This window comes from Hyperolius riggenbachi, chromosome 4, assembly GCF_040937935.1.
Source record: "Hyperolius riggenbachi isolate aHypRig1 chromosome 4, aHypRig1.pri, whole genome shotgun sequence".
Classification (NCBI taxonomy): Eukaryota; Metazoa; Chordata; class Amphibia; order Anura; family Hyperoliidae; genus Hyperolius; species Hyperolius riggenbachi.
The window spans coordinates 70092575-70113006 of NC_090649.1; the positions used below are offsets into that span (position 1 = coordinate 70092575).

General features: G+C 45.1%; 1 protein-coding gene and 1 long non-coding RNA gene across 9 annotated transcripts in view; one reads left to right on the top strand and one right to left on the bottom strand.

Moving 5' to 3' along the window:
* LOC137570379 (adhesion G protein-coupled receptor F5-like) overlaps positions 1-20432 on the bottom strand; it is a 271619-nt gene that overhangs the window by 148539 nt on the left and 102648 nt on the right. For 4 of the 8 annotated variants that reach the window (XM_068279057.1, XM_068279064.1, XM_068279055.1 and 1 more), the window contains 2 exons: positions 2746-2817; positions 655-729 (listed from right to left, as the gene is read on the bottom strand). In XM_068279057.1, the coding sequence (XP_068135158.1) occupies positions 655-729; positions 2746-2817 (147 nt within the window). Of the gene's footprint in view, positions 1-630; positions 730-2745; positions 2818-17070; positions 17319-20432 lie in introns of those variants that run through there. The other 4 variants (XM_068279056.1, XM_068279059.1, XM_068279061.1 and 1 more) reach the window with 3 other exon arrangements.
* LOC137570380 (uncharacterized) overlaps positions 1-20432 on the top strand; it is a 34802-nt gene that overhangs the window by 10127 nt on the left and 4243 nt on the right. The gene's annotated exons all lie outside the window — the stretch shown is intronic.

Sequence of the window (20432 nt, forward strand, 5' to 3'; positions counted from 1 at the left end):
CCCAAAATGGCCCTGAGCAGGCACCTGGGGGGGGGGGGGGGGGGGTTGGTCAGAATCTCTGCATAGGGGGCCCAGTTGCTCCTAGTTTTCTTATGTAGGGCGCAAGGGTTCACTCCCCCACTAATATCGTCATTGCTTTCTTTAATAGGCTATTTAAGAGTGCAGTTATTTTTCATTGTGCGCACATATATGCATATGCAACAATTTTCTGGATAACCATGGTTATACCCTCCATTTGACTGACGAGTCATGGACATTTGTTAACTCGGGCCCAGGTGGCTAAAACAGTGGATATCAGACTAATGTATCTCTTACCATGTGTTTGTGCTGTGGTTACATTTTTAAATCTTTTATTATGGATTTACAAATACATAATTAATTTTGATAACTTGATAACTTTAGTCGATTTAGCTTTTCTTCCCAACCTTGCTTGTGTATAAAATGTTGACATAAGGTCTTAGACCTGGGAAGCATATAGTAAAAGATATTCAGGACCTTGTTGTTACAGTGCAATAATATGTACTAGTAGTATGTATGTAGTATGTTTATGTAGTATGTTTTTTGGGATTATTTCTGACCTGACCCTTTACACTTGTATGGAAAAATGACTAAATGTGATTGAACGCATACCATCCAAATATTATAATACATTACCAATGGTGGTGGTGGTGTTGGTGGTGGTTGGTGTTGAAGTGCTGAGGGCAGTAGACGTAGTAGTTGTTGTTTGTCCTAAAGTAAGAAATAGTTTAGACTTGAATTGGCTGCTGCGGCAACATTTGAAAAGTAATTTAACTTAATACAGTGGAAAAAAACATTAATAGGCAGCACAAGAGGCGTAACAATAGGGGCTGCAGCCCCTGCACCTGCAGGGGGGTCCGCCCCCCCTGGAGCCCGCTTAGGGTCGTTTTAGGTAGAGTGACCAGATTTTTGTGGGTCCAACCTGGAACGAGGAGAGGGGCAGGGGGGGCGAAAAGTGTGGAGGACTGAGGAGAGCGCAGCGCGCCGCAGCGAAAGATGGGCGTGGCCATGACATTGTATGGGCGGAGCTAACGTAATGATGTAACAGCGAGGCATAAGAAAGCAGTGTTTACGCCATGATGTGGACAAATGAGACTTTGCATCATGGGTGTGCAGAAACTGTGTGATGCTAATAGTATACCGTAACCACAAAGCAGCAAACATAGGCATCTATGACCATTAAATAATAAATGCAGTAACAGATACCCCGGACACCAGAAAATAAACGCAATAGGCAACATGTCAGCACAAAATAAACGCAATGCAGGCAACATGTCAGTATAAAATAAATGCAATGCGGGCAACATGTCAGTACAAAATAAACGCAATGTGGGCAAACATGTCAGTACAAAATAAACGCAATGCGGGCAAACATGTCAGTACAAAATAAACGCAATGCGGGCAACATGTCAGTACAAAATAAACGCAATGCGGGCAAACATTTCACCAGAAAATTAACGCAATGCGGGCAAACATTTCACCAGAAAAGAAACGCAATGCGGGCAAACATTTCACCAGAAACGAAACGCAATGCGGGCAAACATTTCACCAGAAAAGAAACGCAATGCGGGCAAACATTTCACCAGAAAAGAAACGCAATGCGGGCAAACATTTCACCAGAAAAGAAACGCAATGTGGGCAAACATTTCCCCAGAAAAGAAACGCAATACGGGCAAACATTTCACCAGAAAAGAAACACAATGCGGGCAAACATTTCACCAGAAAAGAAACGCAATGCGGGCAAACATTTCACCAGAAAAGAAACGCAATGCGGGCAAAGTTCACCTGGAAAAAAAAGCATTTACTCACCTGGCAGAAGTCTCCGGCCTCTGGCGCGCTGCTCCCGGGACCACCTTCCCCCTGCATATCTCCCGCGCTGACAGGGCTACGGCAAGATGGCGCCCGAAGCCCTGTACTGGGGACACAAATAGTCTCCAGTACAGGGCTTCGGCAGCCATCTTGAAACTGGAGAGGTGCGCAGAGGGGAGAGCCTGAGGTGAGGGAGGGGGGGGGGACCGTCTCCCTTCCCCGAGTGTGGCCATGGCTTTCCCCTCATGTTGCAACCCCTCCAGCCCCCCAAAATGGCCCTAAGCAGGCACCTGGGGGGGGGGGGGGGGTTTGGTCAGAATCTCTGCATAGGGGGCCCAGTTGCTCCTAGTTTTCTTATGTAGGGCGCAAGGGTTCACTCCCCCACTAATATCGTCATTGCTTTCTTTAATAGGCTATTTAAGAGTGCAGTTATTTTTCATTGTGCGCACATATATGCATATGCAACAATTTTCTGGATAACCATGGTTATACCCTCCATTTGACTGACGAGTCATGGACATTTGTTAACTCGGGCCCAGGTGGCTAAAACAGTGGATATCAGACTAATGTATCTCTTACCATGTGTTTGTGCTGTGGTTACATTTTTAAATCTTTTATTATGGATGTACAAATAAATAATTAATTTTGATAACTTGATAACTTTAGTCGATTTAGCTTTTCTTCCCAACCTTGCTTGTGTATAAAATGTTGATATAAGGTCTTAGACCTGGGAAGCATATAGTAAAAGATATTCAGGACCTTGCTGTTACAGTGCAATAATATGTACTAGTAGTATGTATGTAGTATGTTTATGTAGTATGTTTTTTGGGATTATTTCTGACCTGACCCTTTACACTTGTATGGAAAAATGACTAAATATGATTGAACGCATACTATCCAAATATTATAATACATTACCGGTGGTGGTGGTGTTGGTGGTGGTTGGTGTTGAAGTGCTGAGGGCAGTAGACGTAGTAGTTGTTGTCTGTCCTAAAGTAAGAAATAGTTTAGACTTGAATTGGCTGCTGCGGCAACATTTGAAAAGTAATTTAACTTAATACAGTGGAAAAAAACATTAATAGGCAGCACCAGAGGCGTAACAATAGGGGCTGCAGCCCCTGCACCTGCAGGGGGCGCTTAGGGTCGTTTTAGGGGACTGGAGGGGTCGCAGCATGAGTGGAAAGCCATGGCCACAGTCGGCGGGGAGGGGGGACGGTCCCCCCTCCCTCACCTCGGGCTCTACCCTCTGTGCTCCCCTCCAGCTTCAATAAGTGTGTGTGCAGGTGGCAAGCAGCGGTATATATACAGGATCTTCTCAAAAAATTAGCATATTATGATAAAGTTCATTATTTTCTGTAATGTACTGATAAACAGTAGACTTTCATATACAGTGGAGGAAATAATTATTTGACCCCTCACTGATTTTGTAAGTTTGTCCAATGACAAAGAAATGAAAAGTCTCAGAACAGTATCATTTCAATGGTAGGTTTATTTTAACAGTGGCAGATAGCACATCAAAAGGAAAATCGAAAAAATAACCTTAAATAAAAGATAGCAACTGATTTGCATTTCATTGAGTGAAATAAGTTTTTGAACCCTCTAACAATAAAAGACTTAATACTTAGTGGAAAAACCCTTGTTTGCAAGCACAGAGGTCAAACGTTTCTTGTAATTGATGACCAAGTTTGCACACATTTTAGGAGGAATGTTGGTCCACTCCTCTTTGCAGATCATCTCTAAATCCCTAAGGTTTCGAGGCTGTCTCTGTGCAACTCTGAGCTTAAGCTCCCTCCATAGGTTTTCTATTGGATTAAGGTCCGGAGACTGACTAGGCCGCTCCATGACCTTAATGTGCTTCTTCTTAAACCACTCCTTTGTTGCCTTTGCTGTATGTTTTGGGTCATTGTCGTGCTGGAACACCCATCCACGACCCATTTTCAGTTTCCTGGCAGAGGGAAGGAGGTTGTCGTTCAGGATTTCATGATACATGGCTCCGTCCATTTTCCCGTTAATGCGATTAAGTTGTCCTGTGCCCTTAGCAGAAAAACACCCCCAAAGCAAAATGTTTCCACCACCATGCTTGACGGTGGAGACGGTGTTTTGGGGGTCATAGGCAGCATTTTTCTTCCTCCAAACACAGCGAGTTGAGTTAATGCCAAAGAGCTCTATTTTGGTCTCATCAGACCACAGCACCTTCTCCCAGTCACTCACAGAATCATTCAGGTGTTCATTGGCAAACTTCAGACGGGCCTGCACATGTGCCTTCTTGAGCAGGGGGACCTTGCGAGCCCTGCAGGATTTTAATCCATTGCGGTGTAATGTGTTTCCAATGGTTTTCTTGGTGACTGTGGTCCCTGCTAATTTGAGGTCATTCACTAGCTCCTCCCGTGTAGTTCTAGGATGCTTTTTCACCTTTCTCAGAACCATTGACACCCCACGAGGTGAGATCTTGCGTGGAGCCCCAAAGCGAGGTCGATTGATGGTCATTTTGTGCTCCTTCCATTTTCGAACAATCGCACCAACAGTTGTCACCTTCTCTCCCAGCTTCTTGCTAATGGTTTTGTAGCCCATTCCAGCCTTGTGCAGGTCTACAATTTTGTCTCTGACATCCTTGGACAGCTCTTTGGTCTTTCCCATGTTGGAGAGTTTGGAGTCTGCTTGATTGATTGATTCTGTGGACAGGTGTCTTTTATACAGGTCACTAGTTAAGACAGGTGTCCTTAATGAGGGTGACTAATTGAGTAGAAGTGTCTAACCACTCTCTGGGAGCCAGAACTCTTAATGGTTGGTAGGGGTTCAAAAACTTATTTCACTCAATGAAATGCAAATCAGTTGCTATCTTTTATTTAAGGTTATTTTTTCGATTTTCCTTTTGATGTGCTGTCTGCCACTGTTAAAATAAACCTACCATTGAAATGACACTGTTCTGAGACTTTTCATTTCTTTGTCATTGGACAAACTTACAAAATCAGTGAGGGGTCAAATAATTATTTCCTCCACTGTATTTTAGATTAAAATACACACAACCGAAGTAGTTCAAGCCTTTTATTGTTTTAATATTGATGATTTTGGCATACAGCTCATGAAAACCCAAATTTCCTATCTCAAAAAATTAGCATATTTCATCCGACCAATAAAAGAAAAGTGTTTTTAAAGCAAAAAAAGTCAACCTTCAAATAATTATGTTCAGTTATGCACCCAATACTTGGTCTGGAATCCTTTTGCAGAAATGACTGCTTCAATGCGGCGTGGCATGGAGGCAATCAGCCTGTGGCACTGCTCAGGTGTTATGGAGGCCCGGGATGCTTAACCAGTTCAGCCTTCAGTCGTTTTCACTTTATGCATCCGAGCAATGTTCACCTCCCATTCATTAGCCTATAACTTTATCACTACTTATCACAATGAACTGATCTATATCTTGTTTTTTCCGCCACCAATTAGGCTTTCTTTGGGGGGTACATTTTGCTAAGAGCCACTTTACTGTAAATGCATTTTAACAGGTAGAATAAGAAAAAAAATGAAAAATTTCATTATTTGTCAGTTTTCGGCCATTATAGTTTTAAAATAATACATGCCTCCATAATTAAAACCCACGTATTGTATTTGCCCATATGTCACGGTTATTTCACCGTTTAAATTATGTCCCTATCACAATGTATCGCGACAATATTTTATTTGGAAATAAAAGAGCATTTTTTCCGTTTTGCATGCATCACTATTTACAAGCTTATAAAAAAAAAATAGAGAGAAATATTTCATCTTTACATAGATATTTAAAAAGTTTAGACCCTTAGGTAAATATTTTTGTGTTTTTTGTTTTTTTTTGTAGTAATGACCAAGTATTGAGTGCATAACTGAACATAATTATTTGAAGGTTGACTTTTTTTGCTTTAAAAACACTTTTCTTTTATTGGTCGGATGAAATATGTTAATTTTTTGAGATAGGAAATTTGGGTTTTCATGAGCTGTATGCCAAAATCATCAATATTAAAACAATAAAAGGCTTGAACTACTTCAGTTGTGTGTATTTGAATCTAAAATATATGAAAGTCTAATGTTTATCAGTACATTACAGAAAATAATGAACTATCACAATATGCTAATTTCTTGAGAAGATCCTGTACATACCTTCCTTGCATTCCACTGCGGATGTTCCTTTCTCTAGTGTCTGCCAATACTTCCTGTATAAACAGGAAGTAGCATCAGACACCAGAGCAAGGAACATCTGCAGTGGAACACAAGGAAGGTATGTACATCTACCGCTGCTTGCCACCTGCACACACACTTATTGAAGCTGGAGAGGTGCGCAGAGGGGAGAGCCTGAGGTGAGGGAGGGGGGGGGGGACCGTCTCCCCTCCCCGAGTGTGGCCATGGCTTTCCCCTCATGTTGCGACCCCTCCAGCCCCCCAAAATGGCCCTGAGCAGGCACCTGGGGGGGGGGGGGTTTGGTCAGAATCTTTGCATAGGGGGCCCAGTTGCTCCTAGTTTTCTTATGTAGGGCGCAAGGGTTCACTTCCCCACTAATATCATCATTGCTTTCTTCAAACCTGGCTTGGATCTCATGTAATCCTCTAGTTTTCCTGGAGTAGGAGGACACATTCAGCAAATTAGCCGAGCTGTTGATGTTACTGTTCTGGTGGATTTTTATATACTCAGCTTTTCTACTTCCGCTGGCATTACAATGAATTCTTCATAAAGCCATGTGACATACCATGTGCTACATTGTCAGAAACATGATGGTGTTCCGAAAAGCATAGAGGTAAATAATCTGCCTTTGATACAGGAGGCTGTGAGTTCAATACTGGGGCTTTCTAATGTAGCTCCCTGATTGTCTTTCAGGATTTTAACAGCACTTATCACGACGGCACACTTTCACAGCCCTGTGCGCATACTAAACAGTCCAGATTGCAATTTTTCAAAAGTTGGGCCCCCGGATACGCTAAGCCAGTGGTTCCCAACCTTTTTGGAGTCGTGACACATCAAACCAAACGTTCAGATCTCCGTGACACGTAGACTAAATGCATGTAATGAGAGACAGCGTTTCCCCACTAAATGCACATAAGAGACAGCGTTTCACCAGTAAATGCAGGTAATGCCAGACAGCCTTTCACCAGTAAATGCACGTAATGAGAGACAGCTTTTCACCAGTAAATGCACATAATAAGAGACCTCTTTTCACCAGTAAATGCACATAATAAGAGACAACTTTTCACCAGTAAATGCACATAATGACAAACAGCCAGTTGTCCCCAGTATATGTAGCCAGGGATATATGTGCCCAGTATATGTAGCCAGGGATATATGTGCCCAGTATATGTAGCCAGGGGTATGTGCCCAGTATATGTAGCCAGGGGTATATGTGCCCAGTATATGTAGCCAGGGGTACATGTCCCCAGTATATGTAGGCAGGTGTATATGTCCCCGGTATATGTCCCCAGTATATGTAGCCAGGGGTATATGTGTCCAGTATATGTAGGCAGGGGTATATGTCTCCAATATATGTAGCCAGGGTGTATATGTGCCCAATATATGTAGTCAGGAGTATATGTCTCCAGTATATGTAGGCAGGGGTATATGTGCCCGGTATATGTAGCCAGGGATATATGTGCCCAGTATATGTAGCCAGGGGTATACGTCCCCAGTATATGTAGGCAGGTGTATATGTCCCCAGTATATGTAGCAAGGGATATATGTGCCCAGTAAAAAGTAGCCAGGTGCCCCCCCCCCCCCAGGAGGAGAGAGCGAGGGAAGGAGAGCGGCACCTCAGGGTGCTCTCCCTCACTCACTCTCTCCTCCGGAACGAAGTGCGGTGGCTGGCAGAGGGGCGGAACTTACCTTCCATGTCTCTGTCTGGTCTCGTCGCCGGCGCGAGATGATTTGCCACTACTCTGGCCTGATCCAGACCAGAGCAGCGGCTGCAGAACCAGAACTTCCGGCCGGCGCTTAGAGCGACACGGAAGGTAAGTCCCGCCCGCTGCCAAGCGCCGCCACACACACAGTATCGGAGGGGAGAGCGAGGGTGGCAGAGCACCCTAAGGTGAGAGAAGGGGGGGAGATGGCCCCCTTCTCCGCCGCTGCCCACAGCTCTACCTTCCACTGTGCATCTCCCCTCCGAGAGAGCCGCGGCACATACCCGAAGCTGCCACGACACATGTATGTGTCACGGCACATGGGTTAGGAACCACTGCGCTAAGCACTAATAGCAAACCTTCTGACAAAACAGATACCAGTTCCCTTTTAATAGAATCTGCATCTACACAATCAGCATTTGCAATACACAGTCCCCCCCTCTCAACTTCTCAGTTCAAATCCAGAAAATTCACTGTCCACCACAATCTTATCCCCCCCCCCCCCAATGGCAGCTCCATGCGAGCCACCTCACCCAAAACACAACAAGCCTCCATTACCAACTAGTTAAAACCAGTTCCAAACACTAATAACAGTCCAACAAATTAAAATAAGAAACCAAATGACACATTAATTCCATCTTTTTTAGAGCTCCCCTCCTCCCTTTCCCAGAACATTCTCACAACCAAACTACCAAGCCCCAAAGCCAACCATATAACATTACAACCTCGGAGCAACCTAAAAGACCTAACTTCATGTAATACACAAACTAACACTCCAACTGCACAAATCAAATGTATTTTCAACCTGTCTCAACATATTTTATCCAAAAATGAAACAACTCTTCTAGAAAAAGGATTATCCTACTGCTCCACAAAGTCAGTGGATATGTTTGAACTATTCTCAGATTTAAACTCCTACATAAGAAAATTAACACTTAAACGCCACTTTGCCATAAAAAATACACCAAAACCAACCCCAATGACAACGAACACCCCCTCATCGTTACATCTGACGACACTAGACCCATTTGCACAATCCAACCTGACGAAATCACCATGGAATATTTCATCTCAACACAACTAAAGGGGAGGTCCAGGTTCTATCCAACCGCCTCCAAAGGAAACTTCATCAACACTTTTACTCTCTGGTACTTAAAGATCTACAACTCCTACAACCCGATAACCCACTGTCCACCTCCAATCTTACCAGATCTGAAAAAGCAGCCCTTAATGCTCTTAAAAACAACTCAGAACTTGTCATAAAACCAGCAGACAAAGGGGGCAGTATAGTCATCCTCAACAAAACGGATTATATGTATAAAGCTCATAGACTACTCAATGACAATCGACATTACATAAAACTCCAGTCTGATCCCACAAAAGAACACAACAATACCTTAAAATCTCTAATCAATACAGCATTTCTTAATAATATTCTAACCAAAAGAAACTTTATATCAACCATCAACCAAAGACCCCCTTCTTTTACTATCTACCAAAAAATCCACAAAAATCTTCCTAAACCACCAGGGAGACCAATTATATCAGGTATCAACTGCATCACCAGCATCCTCTCCCAGTTTATAGACCAACACTTACAGCACCACGTACAAAGCTTACCATCCCATCTCAAAGATTCCGAACATCTCACTGAACTTCTCAAAAAACGTAAATTGGCAGCCGGAATTTTTTTGATTAACTTGCGATGTTACATCCTCATACACCAACATTCCCCATCAATTCGGTCTAAACGCCATTCAACACTTTCTATCCACTAATCCATCAATGCCGATATCACAACAACATTTTTTGACAATCTGTACTGAGTTCATCCTTACACATGATATCTTCACCTTTGATAATGACACTTACCAACAGATCAGTGGCATAGCAATGGGGAGCTTATTCGCACCATCATACGCAAACCTGACAATGGGTTACATTGAACACATTAAGATGACAATAGACAACCCCTTCTACGACAACATCATACTATACCGACGTTATATAAACGATCTCATTTTCATCTGAAAAGGTGACCCAGACTGCATCCCTCTCTTTATAAAATTCCTCAATTCAAACCCAGCAGGCTTACAATTCACACACCAGTTACACCCTATCACAATAGATTTTCTCAACCTTACCCTATACATCGACAATAACCTAATAAAAACCAAAACTTATTTTAATCCAGTAGATGCAAACAATTATATTCAATTCAATAGCTTTCACCACAGACCCTGGATAAACAATACCCCTTACAGTCAATATAGAAGAATTTATAGGAATTGTACTGACTTAAATGAATACAAAACACAATCCAAAACTCTCCCTGACAAATTTCTAACAAGAAAATACCCCCGTAAACTGATCAAAAACGCTAACACTAAAGCCTCCCAACCAAAAAACACACCGACCCGCTCTACCACCCATCCAATAGTCAACACATCCGCACCTAGATTCATCACCCGATTCAGTGCACAACACAAAGAAATTCTAAACATCCTGCAGAAAATATGGGAAATCCTATTACAGGATCCTTACCTCACACCTCTCCTACCAAGCACCCCAGCCCTGACATTCATAAGGGCCCCAAATCTAAAGAATATTCTGGCCCCTAGTCGACTACGCTCATTCCCCACGTCTACTTCAATTACATAAAAATTGACACAGCCAGGCTCCACCCCTTGTCATAACCGGAGATGCCAAGCATGTCAATTTGTCCTCCACACTACCCTTTTCAAATCCATTTCTACTAAAATCGAATTCAAAATAAAAGATCCCATTACATGTGAATCCTCACATGTCATTTACCTAATATCCTGCCCCTGCCAACTCCAATATGTAGGACGCACCATACAAATGGTGTGGAGTAGGGTTGGACAGCACAAAAGGAACATCCTCAACAATTTTCCACTACACAGCCTTTCACGACACTTCACCACTAATCACAATAGCAACCCCGAATTTTTTCAAATCACTTTAATCGAGATTGTTAACCATGCTCTTCCAGATGCCTTAGACAAATTGAAGAGTCATGAAATGTACTGGATCCAAATATTAAATACCCTAACTCCTAGTGGCCTAAACGAGCAGGTAGAGAAACTGTATTAATGCACTTTATACCTCTGCTTTATTTTTTATGGTCCTTTCTTTTAAATGCTCACTCTATACTCTCCAGTTATATTAAAGTTTAGATCTGTTAATTTTAGACCGGATTTCTAGGGTGTACAATATTTAGACTGCATAACTCTTTAGACTTTATAGACTGTTTAATTTTTAGACTGTACAATTTTTAGACTGTACAATTTTTAGTCATTATTTCTATGTATTTCCTTTATATACTCTATGTCTATGGCATTCTATATAAATGTTACTAATAACACCAACTACTCTGGTTTTGAATAGGGGTGACCAATTACTAGCACCAATTTCTTGGTTAATCAGGCATTGAATCTGTCAGCAAGGCCTTCAATATCACGAAACTAGCCTGTAAGGAAACGCGGAAAAGCCGCCGCGTGTGCTATCGGCAGGACGGCTGAGTCCGCGTCCGGCACAGCGGCTGACATGCGGAGACGTGCGCCTGGTACCACGAGAGAACGCGGAAAAGCCGCCGCTGACAGCAAAGCGGCTGTTTCCGCGTCCAACGCGGCAGTTTGTACGCGGCGGCCTGCGTTTGGTCTGGCTGGGTCTGTTAGTTCACATAGGCGCATGGAGAGCTACGCGCGTGCGGCCCAGATGTCAGGACCTTTATACCAGCAGGGGAAGTGTCAGCTGATCAGGAGGATCAGCTGATTCCTGCTGGACTCATGATTGGCTGAGTGACTCGGGCGGGGCGGCAGACTCCAGCAGCTATATATTTAGGTTGCTTGCCAGTTGCTGGTTGTCTGCCATTGCAAACACTTAAGTGGAAGCATTCAGACCATAGTCAGATCCTACAGTGTGTTCGAACCAGGAGGACCTGGGAATTCACACTGAGCTAGATTACTCTTGTTATGTTATGCTATAGACTAGTTCCTGGGTGTTGTGACTACGGACCTCACACCCAAGACTAGGGAACTGTATTATCATTTGTGTTATACTCCAGACTAGTTCCAGGGTGTCGTGACTACGGACCTCACACCCAAGACTAGGGAACTGTATTATCATTTGTGTTATACTCCAGACTAGTTCCAGGGCGTAGAGACCAAGGACCTCACGCCCAAGACTAGGGAACTGTATTTTCATTAGTGTTATACGTCAGACTAGTTCCAGGGTGTCGAGACTACGATCTCACACCAAGACTAGCCATTGTTTGATATTGGTTACTACCTTGGGAACTATCTCTCTCCCTTAAGAGATAGTCTCCTGGAATTCTCTGAGCAAAATCTTCCTGAAACATCCTTTCAACCTTCAAACAAGGAGAACTATATATATATATATATATGTATATATATATATATATATATATATATATATATATATATATATATATATATACAGGGCCGGGACGAGGCAGAGGCTGGGCAGGCTGCAGCCTCTGAGCGCTTCCCCTAGAGGGCGCACTCCTCTGCAATCGCCCTCCCATTCTGTACCCTTCCTTTGCACGCTCCCCATCTCCCTGCGCTGTGATCTCTCTCATTAAACTGCCCTCTCCAGTCCACACCTGTCCTCCCAGTGAGTGTCAGACTGGACCACCAGGAGGGCCAGGTTTCCCCGGTGGACCCCACCCCAAAGTCCCAACGTGGTGAACGTGCGTCTGTGTGTGGTGCATACACAGACGCTGCCAGGCTGCTCTCCGGCAAGGGAGGTTCTGGGAGGAGGAGCTGCAGGCAGCATGCTGAGGATCGAGCATGGTGCTGCTGAAGATGGAGGAGCTCACTGACTTGATGGGGCCGCCCGACCTCAAGAAGAGAAGTTCCTATGTGCAAGTTCGCCCGGGGATGTCCTTAGTACCGGTGTTCCACCGGTGGTAAGTATGAAGGAGGTAGAGGGGGCACGTGGCTAGGCATCTTTTTTTTCTATTTTCAGTAAAGATCCCCTACGGGCACGGAAAGAGGCCCACTACTCGCGAGAAGCCCCGCCCACTACTCGCGGGAAGCCCTGCCCACGATACTTTGGACTAAATCCTAGTCTCTTGTACCCTAGCACCCACACTGACCTTTCCCTATTCCCACACAGACCTCCCAGCACCCATACTGACCTTTCCCTGCACCCACACTGACCACTTCCAGCACCCACCCTGACCACTCCCAACACCCACCCTGACCACTCCCAACACCCACCCTGACCTTTCCCAGCACCCACACTGACCTCCCAACTCCCATAATGACTTCTCCCAGAACCTACACTGATCGACTCCCAGCACCCATACTCACTTCTCCCAGAACCTACACATTGACCTCCCAGCACCCAAACTCACCTCTCCCACTCAACACCCACCCTGACCTTTCCCAGCACCCACACTGACCTCCCAACTCCCATAATGACTTCTCCCAGAACCTACACTGATCTCCCAGCACCCATACTCACTTCTCCCAGAACCTACACATTGACTTCCCAGCACCCAAACTCACCTCTCCCAGCATCCATACTGACCACTCCCAGCACCCACACTGACCTCCCAGCATCCATACTGACTTCTCTCAGCACCCACACTGACCTCCCAGAACCTACACTGACCACTCCCAACACCCACACTGACCTCCCATAACCTAGACTAACCACTCCCAGCACCAACACTGACCTCCCAGAACCCACTCTGACCTCTCCCGGTACCTATACTGACCTTTCATAGCACCCAAAGTGACCTCCCAGCACCCATACTGACCTCTCCCAGCATCCATACTGACTTCTCCCAGCACCCACACTGACCTCCCAGTACCTAAACTTACCACTCCCAGCACCCACACTGACCACTCCCAGCACCCACACTGACCTCTCCCAGCACCTACACATTGACCATAAAGCACCTACACTGACCTCCCAGCAGAGCTGGACCAAGACAGAGGCTGGGCAGGCTCCAGCCTCTGAGCGCTGGGCTATGGGGGCGCAGGGAAGAGTGCCTGACTTCTGTCTTCTCTCCCCACGGCCCCCATCCTGTCACTGTGCCCTGTTGTTCCCTGCTCCTCACCCCCGGCAAAGTATGGATCACAGCAGCCAGCGGGCGTACGAAGATAACAGCCAAATAACTCACATCCTGATCTGCAGGCTACAGTCCGGGCGCTAGAGGTCCAGGTGACAGGTCTCTTCTGTCTCCTCTGCAGCGCCACTCATGTACTTCCTGTATCAGTGTATCAGGAAGCATGTGAGCAGCGGCGCTGCAGAGGAGACAGAAGAGACCTGTCACCTGGACCTCTAGTGCCCGGACTGTAGCCTGCAGATCAGGATGTGAGTTATTTGGCTGTTATCTTCGTACGCCCGCTGTGATCCATACTTTGCCAGGGGTGGAGGGCGAGGAGCGGGGAACAGCAGGGCACATGCTGCTGCTATAGCTGGGGGTACCGGAGGGGCACATCTGACTATTACTGGGGGGGTACAGAGGGGCACATCCGACTAGAGGGGCACATCTGACTATTACTGGGGGGGGCACATCTGACTATTACTGGGGGGGTACAGAGGGGCACATCTGACTATTACTGAGGGGTACAGAGGGGCACATCTGACTATTACTGGGGAAGATAGGGGCTACATGAGGCACATCTGGCTACAGGTGTGTGGGAGAAGGCTACCCGAGGTTCAACTGGCTATTACTGGGGGGAGTGAGGCTACCAGAGGCATATCTGGTTATTATTGGGGGTGGCTAACTTAGGCACTTTTGACTATTACTGGGAAGGGGGAAGGGTTAACTAAAGCACATCTGGCTATTACTGGTGGGGGGACAACCTAATACTGGGAATACTGGCTACTGGGGCTGCCTAATACTGGTGGCACATCTGGCTATCTATACTGGGAGGCAACCTATCTAAACTGGGCCGGGGGTCTTCCTAATGCTAGGTGCACTTTTGCTACACATAATGGGGCCAACAAAATTCGGGGGGGGGGGGGGGGGGCGCAACTCGACATCTCAGCCTCTAGTGCTGGAGAACCTTGTCCCGGCCCTGTATATATATATATATATATATATATATATATATATATATATATATATATTTATTCGACTTGACCATTCATTAACAAATACTTCATTGTTGATTGATAGGATCCATATCAATCAAGACCTTTATCGAATATATCCATATATACACATATCAATTATATAACATAATCACATAAACTTTTGCATAATGTCTACAACATACCAATGTATTATTCACAATTTATTTTATTTATAATCCATGATGATATATGTTTTTATTTAATATTTATTTTCTCTTTTCTTCATCCCCCAAGTTTTCAGGTATATTTTGTTTTCAATTCACACATTATAATTCATTACTTTTTGTGTGTCTCTTTAATGTTTTATGTTTTATTATTATTTTTACACCAGGTAATTTCCCATAATGTCAAATAGGCATACTAAAAACTTCCTCCCAATAAAAGATCCCGGGCCCCCATAAATCAGTCACAGGGTTAATCATCCCTGCCTACCATCAAACGACAGGGAGGCATTGAATGAATACTTCTTTGATGCAAGCACAGGCGCTCTCAATACGAGAGTGCCGCACTAGTACAGGCCACGCACGGGCATAATGCACGCCCAATAACAAATAGTGTCCAAGCAGTTCCGCCCTTAACTGGGGCAGCAGTAGCTGACGGTCAAATGTGCACGCACACGCGTGCGACGTTACACGTGCACGCGTGCAACGTTATAGGCGCACCTTATTTGTAAATACACCCTCTCCATTCCCCGTAAGGAGAATGGAACTATACGCATGCACGAGACGTCACATAAGGCGCGACGGCAAGCACCGATGACATACGCTCGCGCTGCGACCCTTATTAGTTAATTGTCCCCTAACAAGGAACTAAATGAATATAAAAGGCCCCGGTTCGGCAGTGCATATCACAGAGGTGCCACGCTACGTACTGGACCGAAATTGGTGAGTGCTTTTTGATCCTTCATCCTCTCTTCATATTTAAATCCTGCACACCAATACCTTCTTGTACACTGTTCCTCCATCTACTTTTGCCAATAGCACCACAACACTTAAAGAAAACCTATACTGAAAATTAAAAGTCAAAATAAGCATACACAAGTTATACTTACCTTCCATGTAGTCTACTCCTCAGTGTCTTTCTCCTGTCCCGCATCCTATTTGTTCACTGTGATCAAGGGAATTTTCCGTCCTCCATTTTGAAAATGGCCATTACCCATAACAGCTTTCTGGTGAGCACACAGTTAAACTGTAACATCGCCCACTTGAGCCATAAGGAAACATGGACATTACCTGGTACATCAGTTTTCCTCTCAGCTATAACTGACAGCAACTGATATTTTACTGACAGCAACTGATATATTTCAGATCTGACAAAATATTGTCAGAACTAGAAGGGATTATTGTCAGAAGAAAATGGTGAGCTTCTGAGAGGAACTGATGGCAAGGTAACTATGTAATGTTCATTTGAAGTTACCTCATGTGTTTATTTTAAATATTTTTACTCAGTACAGGTTCTCTTTAAGTAAGGTCCCCCATCATTGCTCACTAGCCTGCACACCAATACCCTTTTACCACAATGCTCCTCCATCTATGTCTGTAAATAGCACCTCAACACTTAAAGGAATACTATCGATTCACATATTTTTTTCAATTGACACAGGAATTGTTTGGAAAGTGCTGCTAAGTACTGGTGTATACATTTTAGTAGAAACCTCTTTGTTTACTGTTATCAAAATACTTTCAAACTTTACTGACGCCAAACCTGATGGCAGACTGAGCCATGAGGAGAGGGGAAATTCCCCTCACACTTGATCAGTTAACTCTATGTGTAACTCTGTGTGTGACAGAGAGAAAGCTCCCAACAGCTGCAGCTCCTGTGTCCTGTGTTTCTGACTGAAGTGTCTGAAGAGAGCAGAGGAAATGTAACTAATTGTCACAGCTTTTCATACTGTTTTTGCTTTCAGAGTTTGATATGTTTGATATTTGCTTTCTGTAGTCTGATATGCAACTCTGGTTGTGCATTGAAGCAGACACCCCTTCTGCAATTGATTTGAATGTGACGCAGTTTCTTAAAACTAAGGAGCCATGGGCATGTCGGCCCCCTGCGTTTAATTAACCTGCACCTGGGTCCCCCCCTTTGCTGGCTCTTCTCTGATTATTTGCAGGTGCGGTGTCGGAAGGGGTTGCTGAATCTTCCCTTCGGGTGGCCTGGAGGCTGCCCCTCGGATTGGCCCGTTCAAGATTCGCGGGCTTGCGAGCCGCCTATCAGAAGGAAGCAGGCGGTATAAATTGGACAGCGCGGCGCAGCTGCTCACCTTTTCTTCAGCAGAAGCAGCTCTTGCGCCGCGCTGTTCCAGATGGATACCTTCGTGCAGGCCGTCGTAAGGAGAGCGTGGGAGGAGGACGGTGAAGCGTGGCTGAGAGAACTGTTGGCTCCGGTATGGCGAGCGGAGGAGGAATCGGCAGTTGCGCAAATGCCAGCAATGGAGACGCCACCTCCGGTCCCGCCCGCAGCTGAGGAGGAGCCTTCGCATGACGTGGGTCCCATGCTCGGCCACCAGGGGCTGGACGGGGAGCCTGGAGGAGGTGACTAAGCGATGTCCCTCAGGAGTGGGCAGTCCGGGAAGAGGAAGTTCGCCGCTGCCAGCATAGAGGACGGAGAGCTGGTGGAGGCCATTGAGGAGGATTGGGGCTGCCGCCCTTCTACAAGTGCAGGGGGAGGAGGTTCTGGGAAGCGGCCGAAGAAGGCCTTAAGGCGATACTCCCCTGCACCAAAGACTGCTAAGTCTCGCAGTGGTCGAGCTGCGGAGAAACCTTCTGGACAGCAGATCCGGCAGGGGCAGTCCCCCCTCTTCCGGGATGGATTATCTCAGGCCGGGCCTAGTGGGGAGCCAGCTGGGAGCCACTCCGGACCCACTCAGGGTGAGAACCTTAACACTAATGTTTTATCCAGTATTGAAAAACTGTCAGTAATTGTGCAGTCGTTAGCTACGGTTGTTAGCAAGTTGCCGGTGGGTGGGAGAGAGAGGGATGGTGGTTCTGAGGATGTACAGTATCTATCATTTCACCTGTACCTGTCTGGGAGAAATCTACTCCTGCTGTGTCTGTTCCCACTCAGCCTTCCCCCTCTCTTAACCCTTCACCTGTTTCTCTCTTAAGTAATCTTGTTGCAAATGCTACTGCTGCTCCTGTTATGAGACCTGGTGTGGCAGAGACAAGTTACAAGGAGGTGATGCCTTGCGCTTTGTCTCCATTGGGTTTTCATTTGCCGCTAGCGGTGAAGGAAAAGATATGGAGGCAAGATTATGTGGATATTTTATCCTTGTTACCACACTCTAAAGAGTTTGTGCCTAAAGAGAAGAAGGATAGTGAGGAGGAGAGACAGCGGCCAGTGATGAGATCATTCAGCAATTGGCAGCAATCTTTCTGCATATATGCAAGCGTTCTTGGTGAAAAGAGGCCAGAATTATGCACCGGCCTTTTCCAACACCTGGATATAATAAGTGAGGCTTAAAGACAATTTGGTAGTCTGGCCTGGTTTCATTATGACGAGGCCTTTCGTCAGAAACTGGCTGTCCACCCTTCTTTATCTTGGGGTAACAAGGAGGTAGGGTTGTGGTTAGGTTTAATGCTGCCTCAGAGGTCCCAGCCGCAGAAGCAGGACCCATCCCAAATGCCTTCATCAACGATTAAAAAAGGTCTATGTTTTGCTTACAATGAGGGCCAATGTAAATTTTTGCAAAGTTGCAAATATAAGCACGAATGCAATTTTTGTGGCGGCATTCATCCAGTGTCACGTTGCTTTAAGAGGGTAGGCATGCAGTCGCAGAATAACACTAAAGAGTTATTTCTTAAAAGCACCGACTCCGGTGAATCTTCTAAGCATGCTTCCATGGCTAAACAAGTTTCCAAACAAAGCGATCAGGGAACTGGTCACTGATGGTTTTGCCAACGGCTTCCCTTTACCAAGCTTTGAAGGTTCAGGATGTATAGTTTCACCTAATTTAAAGTCTGTTAATCAATATCCCCAAACAGCCTGGGAAAAGATTTTGAAGGAACTACAGGCGGGGAGGGTATCTGGCCCTTTTGAACACCCGCCATTTAGGAATTTCCGGGTATACCCGCTAGGGGTAGTTCCCAAGAAAGCGGTGAATGAGTTCAGACTTATTCAACACTTGTCATTTCCGAAGGGTACATCGCTCAATGATACCATTGATAGTTCTTTGGTTTCCGTATCCTATGTTACGTTTGAACAGACTTTATCGGTCATTCGTTCTTATGGAATGGATGCATTATTGGCAAAATCTGATGTGAAGTCAGCTTTTCGGCTCCTGACGATTAGGCCCGATGCTTTTAATTCTTTGGGTTTCTTTTTTGAAGGTTATTTTTATTTTGACTGTTGCCTGCCTATGGGATGCTCGTTATCTTGTTTATTTTTTGAATCATTTGCTACTTTTTTAGAGTGGGCAGTGTTACAGAGATCCCAGGCAGGCTCAATTGTACACTACCTTGATGATTTTTTGTTAGTATCATCTGACCGGTCGAACTGCCAGGAATTGTTGAATGTTTTCTGTGAGACTATGTCTGAATTCGGAGTGCCGCTAGCTGAAGAAAAGACGGTGCTTCCTAGCATGTCTTTAGAGTTTCTCGGGATAACGATAGACACGCATAACATGGAGTTTAGGTTACCGATGGATAAAATTACTGCTTTAAAGGATAGTATCGATAGTCTCCTAGGTAAGCGTAAAGCCACGGTAAGGGAGATCCAGTTCTTTTTAGACCACCTGGCCTTTGCAGCGAGAGTAATGCCCATGGGGCGAGTGTTTTCACACAGATTAGCAAGAACTATTTCAGGCCTTAGGTCACCTAATTGGCATGTTACCCTGAATAGGGAGATAAGGGAGGATTTACTAATTTGGCATCAGTTTTTGGTTAACTATAATGGTAGATCCATCTGGCAGGAAGACTTTAGGTTAGGCGAAGGAATGGGTTTTGTTACTGATGCTGCTGGTTCTACTGGATTTGGTGCTTTCTGGCAAGGTAAATGGTGTTCAGAAAGGTGGCCTTCAGACTGGGTTGATAACGGCGTGACAAGTAACGTAGTTTTGCTGGAGTTGTTTCCGGTTTTAGTTTCCCTGGTCCAGTGGGGTAGAGAATTTGCTAATAAGCGTATTCTGCTACAGACAGATAGCAAGGGAGTGTTGTTCTCAATAAATTGCTTGTCGGCCAAGTCTGAGCTAGTGGTGAGAGTTCTGAGACACATTGTTTTACATTGTTTGCATCATAATATATGGCTTAAGGCACAATATATGCCAGGCCGTTTTAATTAATTAGCTGATTCTTTGTCTCGACAGCATTGGCAGCGCTTCCGGGAGTTGGCACCAGGAGCAGTGGAAGCGGGCGAGAGATGTCCGGGTCATTTATGGAACGTCATATGGTCATGATTAATGAGATGGTGAGAAAGTCAGTGGCACCGGCTACATGGTCGGCTTATACTTCTAATTGGAATGATTGGTTACTTTTTTCTGATACTTATGGATTAACCCCTTTAGCCGACTCGGCTGACATGATATTAGCATTTGCATGTGTTTTGATTGAAAGAGGCCATTTACCGGCGATGGTGAATAGGTCTTTGGTAGGCATTTTCTTTTTCAGGAAGTTGTGCAACTCCCCTTCT